This window comes from Myiozetetes cayanensis, unplaced genomic scaffold (assembly GCF_022539395.1).
Source record: "Myiozetetes cayanensis isolate MyiCay16 unplaced genomic scaffold, myiCay2020 scf22, whole genome shotgun sequence".
Classification (NCBI taxonomy): Eukaryota; Metazoa; Chordata; class Aves; order Passeriformes; family Tyrannidae; genus Myiozetetes; species Myiozetetes cayanensis.
Genome location: NW_026087434.1, coordinates 6971850 through 6981362, shown reverse-complemented (window position 1 = coordinate 6981362; position 9513 = coordinate 6971850). Strand labels below are relative to the sequence as shown.

The 9513-nt window shown below is 51.9% G+C and overlaps 2 protein-coding genes across 3 annotated transcripts; both read right to left on the bottom strand.

Annotated features, from left to right (window-relative positions):
- Window positions 1-291: 291 nt before the first annotated feature.
- On the bottom strand, window positions 292-3448 carry CDK3 (cyclin dependent kinase 3). The gene is made up of 7 exons (XM_050319053.1): window positions 3321-3448; window positions 2508-2585; window positions 2226-2346; window positions 1580-1750; window positions 1220-1321; window positions 799-1002; window positions 292-417 (listed from the first exon to the last, which is right to left on the bottom strand). The coding sequence occupies exons 1-7, from the start codon at window positions 3446-3448 to the stop codon at window positions 292-294; spliced, it is 930 nt and encodes a 309-aa protein (XP_050175010.1).
- Window positions 3449-5281: 1833 nt separating this feature from the next.
- TEN1 (TEN1 subunit of CST complex) lies at window positions 5282-9487 on the bottom strand. Of its 2 annotated transcripts, XM_050319056.1 has the most exons (4): window positions 9467-9487; window positions 7688-7791; window positions 7395-7552; window positions 5282-6193 (listed from the first exon to the last, which is right to left on the bottom strand). In XM_050319056.1, the coding sequence occupies exons 2-4, from the start codon at window positions 7771-7773 to the stop codon at window positions 6054-6056; spliced, it is 384 nt and encodes a 127-aa protein (XP_050175013.1). In that variant the 5' UTR covers window positions 7774-7791; window positions 9467-9487; the 3' UTR covers window positions 5282-6053. The 2 variants fall into 2 exon arrangements, with proteins under 2 accessions (XP_050175013.1, XP_050175012.1); XM_050319055.1 differs by lacking the exon at window positions 9467-9487 and having other exon boundaries at window positions 7688-8837.
- Window positions 9488-9513: the final 26 nt, after the last annotated feature.

Below are 9513 nucleotides of genomic sequence, written 5' to 3'. Positions count from 1 at the left end.
ACTTTAGCTCACTAATGCAAGGACAAACCTCTGAGAGATGCTCTCTCTTCTCTACATTTCAGTGTTTTATGCTGATAAATGACCCCCACCCTTTTGCACATGACCTCTTCAAAACAGCTCTCTGGCTGCAAAACAAACTTTCCCCCAGCAACAGGCTGAGAGTCTCTAAATGCCAAGAATGTCCCCTTCCAGGCTCCTCAGGAGAAGCAAGACCCCAAGTCCCAGCTGGGCCCCAAACCAGAGCTGTGGTGCTACCTGGAGGTGCAGGAGCTTGGGGAGAGCTGTGTCCTCTCATCTGCATTCTCTCCGCAGTGCACGTCGCTGTTCAGGGGTCCCGGAGCTCCTGCAGAGGAAGTACTGGTGGCTGAGGGCTGCCTTGGCTGAGATGCGCTTGCTGGGATCGTACAGGAGCAATTGCTGCCAGGAGAAAAACCCAGCAGAGTTAGGATTTTAAAAATGGAATGATCGATCGCACCCACACGTGGCTGGGTCCACTTGCAGGTGTTGGTCCTGCCTTTTTCCCTTCTCTGTGCTTGAGGAGCCACTCACAACTCAAATAACTGTGGGGATTATGTTAGAAGAGTTCCTTGACTCCCAGTGCAGTGGTTACCAGAGGAACCTGCAGTGACTGTCCTGCTGAACCCTATTCCATGATTTGGTGCTTCTGCAATGGCAGACGTGAGCTTCAGACCCCGATCAGATTTACACTTCCAGGTAAATGCCTCAAATATCCCTAATCTTTGCCCAGTTTGAAAAGGTCCTGTCTGTCCCCAGGTCTTGTTCTCAGCCCTCACTCACCGTCAGTAAGTCTCTCCCATCTCGATCCAAGTTGGGAACAATGTCCTTCATCTCCTTCTTTGGCCACCGGGGAAAGCTCCCCTTGTAGTCAGGCAGCTGGGTCACACCGGGCCAGGTCACCTCGGTGGGAGTGCCCAGGATGCGAAAGATCTGGAAGAGCTGGTCGATCTCAGAGTCCCCTGGAAACAGGGCCTTCCTGGTCATCTGGCAGGAGAGGAGAAGGCTGCAGTTCTCACCTTTCCATCAGCTGTGAGCCCTATGATTTCCCTCTGAGATAAGGATCAGCTAACCCTCAGGGTGGACTTTCCATAACAGGGTGGGAAAATATCACAGTATCACAGATGTTCTGCATCTCACGCCATCTTCCCACTGCAGCTGCCTCCTCCCTGCTCATTAAAGACAGTATTTAAACCCATCCTACCATTTCTGCAAAGATGCAGCCGATGCTCCAGATATCCACAGGGGTTGAGTAGTACCTGCATCCCAGCAGTATCTCAGGGGCTCGGTACCACAGAGTCACCACCTGGAAAGGAACCAACAAACAAGCTCTGAAACAAATCAATATACCCTGTACAGAGAAGGTGGAAACCCAGCTTGCAGCCAGGCTAGAGACAGGAGACTTTGTGGGGACGTGAGGGAACTTTTTAGCTGCAGGTTAGGATAAGAGCATGTTCCTGGGTATAGCTGTGCCTCCGTTGTGGATGAGTAACTTGTGGTGATGCTGCTGCTACTGTTCACCCACTGTGGATTGTGTACCCCACTGTGGGAGCCTCAACACTACCTCATGAGTGTACGTGCGCAGCGGGACTCCGAAAGCTCTTGCCAGTCCAAAATCAGCCAACTTGATTGCTCCTGCTTCGTTAATGAGCAAGTTCTGTGGCTTCAAGTCCCTGTGGATGACCCTGTGCGAGTGGCAGAAGCTCACACCCTGCAGCAGCTGGAAAAGGTAGTTCTAAGGAGAGAAGGGATTTCAGGTAAGGCCATGATGAAAACACTTTGAATGCTGGATCATGTGAACCAACATGCTTTGGATTATTTATAGGTCTGAATGGGAACAAAGACCTTGCTACATCACAACATCAGGCTTGTGGGCCACTACTCAGAGACACACACAGCCTGCTCCCACCCTGCATGGTGTCAGAAGGACTCTAATCCAGGCAGTGTCAGTCCCTTCCACTCATTCATTACTCACTAGAAAGGCAATGAGCAATAGATCCCTCAGTTTGCTCTGCAGCAGAGATGGGCTGGAGGGCATGGAAACAGCTGGGAAATAAATGTACTGAGCAGTAGTGGCGTGAGGGTTTCCCAGCTGAAATGTTTGAGATCTGAGAGGTTGAGGAATGTTTTTCAGGTGCAGTCTGCCCAGCAGAAGGCAGCAGGGATACGTGCTCTCTGCCCTGCCTGTTGGCACTCCTTCCACACTGTACCTTGACCAAGCTTAAAGGGAGTGCTCCAGATTGGCATGAGTCCATGTATTTCTTCAGGTCCTGACTCAGATACTCAAACACTATATAGAGCTTCTTCTGGCTGTGTATGACATCCAGGAGCCTGCAAAAGAAGTGCAGATTCCCCCTTCAGTACCTTCTCCTAAACCTTTGGGAATACCCAAACATCCCTCATCCCACAGATGCCTCTGCTCTGTGAGCCCTTTGGAGCAGAGAGAGGCAGATTTAAAGGCAGCATCTAATATGGGGCAGGGTTCATCTTACTTGACTATGTTGGGGTGTTTCAGCTCCTTCAGCAGTGAGATTTCTCGGATCGCGGTGCTGGGGACACCCTCCGACTCCCTGTGGTAGAGACAGGCTGTGTGGCACCCTGTGACCCAGGGGGATCCCACAGCCCACTGGGGTCCTGTGTCCCTTCCCTCTTCCACTGTACCCCATCACCTGCCCAGGGGAGCGTTTGAGTTTGGGATGGAGCAGTGTCTGGGGCGAGGCAGGGAGCAATGGAGTTGTGGGCAAGGAGACCCAGACAGTGCGAGCCCCAGGGCAGAGCTGGTTTGGAAGCACCTGAGGATGCATTTAGAGAGGCAATAATGGTTTAAATGCCCAGGTCTTGCTTTTTGGAGGTGGTGAGAGACGAAAGCTCTTTGCCCCTCAGGCAACCCATCCTGAGGGGCCACCATGGGGTTGCAGTCCCACCACAATGGCTCCCCAGCCCACAGACACCCCTCACTGTGCAGACAGCCCAGGGCTGATCCAGGGGAACGGCAGTGAGCTTTTACCTGCTCAGTCCCACCCTGGAGAGGCTGAGGCGGACCCCGCTGGGAGGATGAACCTCACCAGACCCCCACACCACAGCCCTGAGGGAGAGAACCTCCCAAAATGGCAGCTGCTTCCCCCTGCCCCACACCTTGGGCCCAGGGCCTGGTGTCACTGGGCAAGGCCCTAACCACTCGCTCGAGCTGATAGAGACACTTTTTCCCTCACGTCAGGCTCTTTTGAGCCTCTCACACCATTTCAGATGCCAGCCTGGCGCCATGGCGGGCCCAGGGCTTGGCCCCGTGGCTTTGCCCCACTCACGCGTCCAGGCGGATCTTCTTGAGGGCCACCAGCTGCCCCGTGCGCTTGTTGCGAGCCTTGTACACCACACCGTAAGTGCCCTCCCCGATCTTCTCCACCTTCTGGAATGACTCCTGGATGGCCTCCATGGGGCTGCCTCCGCCTGGCGATGGCAGTGAGGGGGTGGCCGGCAAAGCGCTCTGAGGGGAAAAAACCAAGGCGGGAAACAAAAAGGAGAATGCTGGGGAGGGGTTTGGTCTCCCTGGATGTCCCTTGAGGTGCTGCCGGGGTCTGAGTCACCACTTGCTGCTCCCTCAGCCTTGAGGGACCCCCTCAGGGACCTGCCTGGGGCGGCTGTGGGTGGACAGGGCTGCCTGGGCACTCTGGGGGGCTGGGGGTGTCTGGGGGGCTTCTGGCAGACCCAAAGAACCACACACTGGTTTACCAGGGCCGGTTGTTCTGCCCGGGTCATGCAGTGTGCTGGCTAAAGCCAAAAATTGAGGAAAATGGATGTAAAGAGGTGCTTTGGGGCCTGTGGAAAGGCAGCAAGAACTGCACAGAGCCAGGGGAAACTCCTCCGCTCCATTTGTACAGTTTTTGGCATCAAGGGGATAATCAGGTTCAGGATTGGTGTTCCCTGGGACACGGTGAGGTCAAAGACCCAGCAGGATGTCTTTTTTTTATTATTTTTTTTATTTTTATTTTTATTTTTATTTTTTTTGTGTCTGTCTTGCGCAACTGTCCCTTTAACCTCCCCACCGTGGGCTGTGCCGCTTGGTCAGCCTTTTGGAAGATGCCCTTGAGAAGGGATTAATTATTGACTTGACAGCTGACAGAAGACAAGATTAAATTAATCTTACGCATTGTGGCACCAGGACAGGCAAAGCCAAAGGGAATGTCATCTGGAGGGCTTGGGGGCTCCATGTCTCTGAGTGGTCATGGACATGGCAGTTGTTTGGGTCCACAGTTCCAACTTTTATGTGACTATAAAAAGGGCTGATTTAGCCCACTGCTGAGCCAGCAGCTCAATTTCTTTTTTTTTTTTAATTAATCCTGATTTTGCTAATTTGAAAAAAACAAAGCATTGGTTGCTCTGTGGCTGAAGTGGGATCTACACAGCCATGGCAAACTCTTGTGTGGCTTCTCTGGTGGCTCATGAAGGTTGTTTGCACTGAAATCTCTGTCTGGAGTCATTGCCAAATTTGTTCCGTTCTTTGCTGGTTGGGTTTGTGGGTTGTTTTTGTATCATAACACTTGTAGAAACCTGGTATTTTGGATATTCTCAGTCCAGGCATCTTGGATAGTCCCAACTCTGGCAAACTTGGCCATTTGGATAAAATTTAAGCATAGGGAGGAAGGTAAAACAGATAGGAGATGAGATGTAAACATAAATGCATCATGACAGATACAAAACTAGGTTATAATCTTGTCTCTTGAAATCATGGGTTTGGATTTGGGCTGAACAGAGTGTGCTCAGTCATAGCTTTTCTATTTCTGTAGCTGGGTGAAGAAAAACATAAGACTTAATTATGATTAAAGATTAATGCAAGCACTGTAATTGCCATCTCAAGCCCTTGAATCAAGTCTGCTGGCAACAGGACTGTGCCAATACCTGTTATATTTTATTTGCTGCTGTGCATTGGACAGCTTCAGTCCTTATTTTCTGCACATTTCACCAGAAAAACCATTTTATTCTCATTTGATGTTAGTGATTTTCTGTCCTTTTGCCAGTAGTTTAATTCTGCTGGGTGGGCCTGGCACCATGTTCTTAAACCATCAGAGTGGCTCTGATGCAACTTCATCTCCTTTTCTTGCAACTTTTTCAAAACAAACCACTTCCTTACACACCCAGTACTTAGGAAGAGGAAAAATGTGGATCACTGAATTTTCTTACATCATTCACAGGGTTTGTGCAGGGCCTAATGCATTTGACTTGGCAAAAAAGAGGGTTTCAATCAATGAAAGACACGCTGCCTTCTCTTTTCATCTTTATTTAGGAAAATATCAATCAAAAAAAATTAAATCTCTCAAAAGGGATTTAAGATCTCTTAAACTTAGTTGTGTCAAGGAAGAAAGTCAAGTGATGCTTGTCAGGGCACTGCAAATATTTATCTTAGAGGTAAAATCAATCCTCCCCTTGGACACCACCTACTGAAAGCCTGAAGAGGCAGCTGCTACTGAAAATATGGACTCTTTGTCCTTCTTGTTTCTTTGTTCTTCTTGTTTCTTTGTTGGTCAATCCAGGTAAGTGAGTGCTTTGCCAGGAATGTTCCTGTGTGGCAACTGAGTCAGGGCACCCAAACTCAGGCACTCATGAACCTGCAGCCCCACAGGGCTGATGAACTTTGTGCTAATGAACTTTACTTTGTGTTAATGACCCTTTCCTCTTTCCTCTTTCCTCCAATCTGCCAACAATGAGCTGCTTAACTCCAGATTCAGTCTTCTCCTTTTCCCGACTTCTCCAATCCCTGCATTACAAAAGGACCATTATAACCCAAGTGTTCCCCTTCCTTAGTCACCCTTTCAAACAACAAACAACAAACCTTCCCAGAGCTATTTTCAGTGATGACACTTGGCGTGAATGCATGACCCACAGTCACATACTGACTCACAGCCTTCAAGTGCTTCCCTGCTCAGTGACTTTGCTGTTTGCCACAGCAAAACCCATGTAGCAAACCCACAACTAAATTTACTTTTAACATATTGGTTGCAAGTGGCAGTGCAAGGACCAGCGTATGGCTGGTCTGGGAGCTGTCAGGATGTGCTGCTTTCCCTCTGCTCCTGCCTCTCCTTGAAGTATTTCCTCTGCTCCTGAATGGCTTGTTCCAGCAAGGGCACGTTCATCCCTTCCACACAGGTCAATATTCGTGCTTTTACCACAGGACTGGAAGTTTCTGTAGAAAGAGAAACAGACAGAGCAGCTTGGAGACAGAATTCCCTGAGGCAGCACATTGCTCCAGCTGGACAAGTAACCAACCATAGCCCGAGAAGTGCCAGGAGACTGGATTGTCCACTGGCCAATTCAGTGAGGGAGCAGCAGGCCTGGGAGCAGGTTAATTCAGTGACATGCTTTCCCTCTGCCCTGATGGCTACAAAATGCAGGTGACTGACACTGTGGTCTCCTTGCACTGGGGAACGGTGCCAGTGCCTGCCATGCAGCATCTGTCTACTTTTGTGGCTGGATGGAGTTTGCTTTTTCCTGTCTAAAAAGCAGCAGGGACGGGTCTAATCTCATTTCTGAATGCTCCTGTGCAGACAAGACAGAACAAAGCTGGGCTTAGAAGAGGCTCAAAGCTGACTATAACCAACAGTTCATTGGTGGCAAACGGTAACGTGGAGCTGCACAGAAGGGCCAAACCTTGTTGACACAGCCATCATCTCAGCCTGCTCCCTTTCCACCCCTGCAAAAGGGGCTCAACTCACTCCCAGGCTGTGATGACCAAAATAACATCTTCCTAAAGGAATTTTGTGGCAGTGGTGTAGCAGGTCGATTTCTAGAGGCCACGTGCAGTGTGGCTTTCCACATTCCGAGGATTTCAGTGGCACAGATGTAAATACTTGCTACCAGATGTGGCCAAGACAACAAAGGATTTGCTTCACCATCTCAGCCCAGCTCAGATCGACTGCCCATGGGAAGTAGCTGAAGCACAGGGCACCCCAGGAAAGGACAACAGGGTGCCCTGCATGACAGAGCCTGCCTGAATTCCTCACATGTCTGAGGGCAGGGATGATAATTAGAGCCTTTCAAGGATGGCAAAGACCAACCCAGCGAGCTTGCAATGAGTTATTGCTGCAATCAGCCACGACTGGAGCAAAGATGGTTGGTGTGGTGGCTGCAGGTGATGCCAGAAGGCTTTAGCACAGGTCTCACAAGCCCAGCGGTGCTGCTGAGGTGCTTCTTGTCTCTAACAAAATCTGTGCCAGAGCATCAGATCTGCACCAAGATAAGGGTGGCTCTTCTTATGGTCAACAGGGACAGGCAGGCTGCTCCTTGGATCAGATGGAGGCAGCTGCATGACACGAGCTGCCTTGGCCCACACTGCCCTCAGTGACCCATGAAGAGCAGCAAAAGGCACCAGTTCCTGGAGCATTTACCTTCTCTGTATTCAGCCTCTCCCAGGACGATGTAGAAAGATCCCAGCTGGGCTTGGAACGGCTCCACAAACTTGGTGTTGACACAGACCTGGTACTGAGCTGAGCTGTGCTGAGTGGTGAGAACGGCTTCGGATCGGGTCAGGTCATAGCAGCATAACCTGGGAATGATGGATTTGGGAAGCTCAGGGGTGCAGAAATACAACTGCAAACCAAGTGAGGGGGGTGAGCCAGTGAAGGAAAGGCACATTTATGGCATCCCCTGGCCCACAAGGAGAGCAGGGTACCCTTCTGACCTGCCAAATGTCCTCAGGGCCTCCCCCTCAGGGACTGAGCTGTTGATCTCCCATGGGAAGTAATAGACACCAGCACTGGGCAGCATCTCACACAACTGCTGGGCCTGCAGGAAAGCAAAACATGAGTCCATGCTGTTCCAAGTTATAAGTGACACTGCCCTAAAACCCCTTCCTTGCCCAGGTATCACCATCCAGGGGGCTGTAGGATCTTCATAGGTTCCCTGCTGAGTCCTGTTTGCAGCTCAGTGCCAAGCCCTGGGCATCCTGGCATAAACAGGCACTGCCTACTCCCACACCACCCAGCATGAACAACAGGCAGCCCACCAGACCCTCCAGGTCTGCCCCAGAATATGGATAGTTTAAGAAAGGTTAAGGAAAAATGGTGATTGAGAAATGTAGGGAGTGTGAGGGACTGAGATGCAGGAATAGCCTCAGCTGCTGGGGTGATGGGTTACCATGCAGCAAGATTTAAGGAATTATCCTGAACTTGTTATCTTACTGCAGGATAAGAAATTCTGGCAGTGTTCTGATCCTGCAGCTGGAGAACAATTACTTGGGCACAAGCCAGCCTGGTTTCATCAGCAGTCTAGAAGGGTTTAGGAGACAGCGATGAGTGAAAAGGATTCATTCCAAAGCAAGACTCAGGTGAGACCTCCACATCCAGTGGTGGAGCAAGGCTTGGCACAGGCAGGTCAGACACAGCACAAAGCACACAGAAAAGCAGGGGATGCAAAGCAGCTTTGGCAAGACTTTAATTCTGCCCAAACAATGCTGTAGCCAGGCTGTGTCTGGGCCCCAAAGTAGTTTCTTTTGGCATCATTTCCCCTCCTTGCAGGCTGCCCGTGTTTGGAGTGTTTCCATGCTCCATTTGCTGCTTCTCTCCCTGGTTTCTTGCTTCACTGGGGGGCACCCCAAGAGCTGCACAATGGCCCAGGCTGTTCAGATGAGCGGGGCCACCCCAGGGGGTTCAAGGACCCCCAGTACCGATTATGCAGCAGCGGGGACACTGAGCTGACACACATCCTGTGGCTTCAGCGCTCGGTGTCCCTCGCCCACCCCACGCATTGCTCACGGGGCTTGCAAAATGCCTCACGGAGGATTCCGTGGGAGGCTGCTGAAACTAGGGCAATCCTGGCTCACCCCGACTCTGCACACGCCTCACTCTGTGTCTGGCTGCCCCGTGCAAGGCTGTGGACACCCACGGCGGGCTGCAAAAGCCCCAGCACGCTCTCAACCTGGGCCACGGAGCTGGAAACCCACCACTCTGCACTCCGCAGCTCCCTCCGCCCCCGCCTCTCCTAAAATTGGAAAAGCAGGGCCAATTCTGCACCTCTAGAAGGGCAAAGGCTGTTCTGCAGTGCGTGGGTTTTGCTGCCGAATCACGCTGTGCGGGCGGGTGGGATTAGCCAGGGGTGCAAGGTGCTCGATGTGCATTTAAAGCACTTTTTCGGGTTTATCGCTTATGTTGCAGAAGCCGTACCCCAGCCGCCACGCCCCCTGTGCCCACCTAACGCGCTATTTAACGCCCGTGCCGCCTCCACCGCAGCACGCTGCGGGCGCATTTATCGCAGCACTTCGCTGCGCACCCAGAGCGCTGCCCAGCGCCGCCTTTAACCCGCGGCCGAGCGCGCCGCGCCGAGGGCACTTAACGAGCCGTTTATTTAATTAACCATCCAGCGCCGGTGCGGCGGGCGGCGTGCGCGATCCCCGAGCACACCGCACCGCATGCCGGCCCCGGCCGCGGCCCGTTCCAAGCTCGGTCTGCACCGCGCCGCTCACCGCTCCAGCCCCGCATCCCGTGGGAACGGCGCCCACGTGGCCGGGAC

Bases quoted from the DNA above. Each gene is read 5' to 3' on its own strand.
- TEN1 (XM_050319055.1), bottom strand. From the start codon at position 7,878: ATGGTGATACCTGGGCAAGGAAGGGGTTTTAGGGCAGTGTCACTTATA. The intron at 7,553-7,687 runs GTCAGAAGGGTA...CATCATTCCCAG, and splicing joins GCCCTGAGGACATTTGGCAG to GTTATGCTGCTATGACCTGA. The intron at 6,194-7,394 runs GTAAATGCTCCA...CTCTTTCTACAG, and splicing joins AGAGGCTGAATACAGAGAAG to AAACTTCCAGTCCTGTGGTA.
- CDK3 (XM_050319053.1), bottom strand. From the start codon at position 3,448: ATGGAGGCCATCCAGGAGTCATTCCAGAAGGTGGAGAAGATCGGGGAG. The intron at 1,322-1,579 runs GTAGTGTTGAGG...GTTCCTTTCCAG, and splicing joins TGCGCACGTACACTCATGAG to GTGGTGACTCTGTGGTACCG. The intron at 1,003-1,219 runs GTAGGATGGGTT...CTCTCCTGCCAG, and splicing joins GCTGCATCTTTGCAGAAATG to ATGACCAGGAAGGCCCTGTT.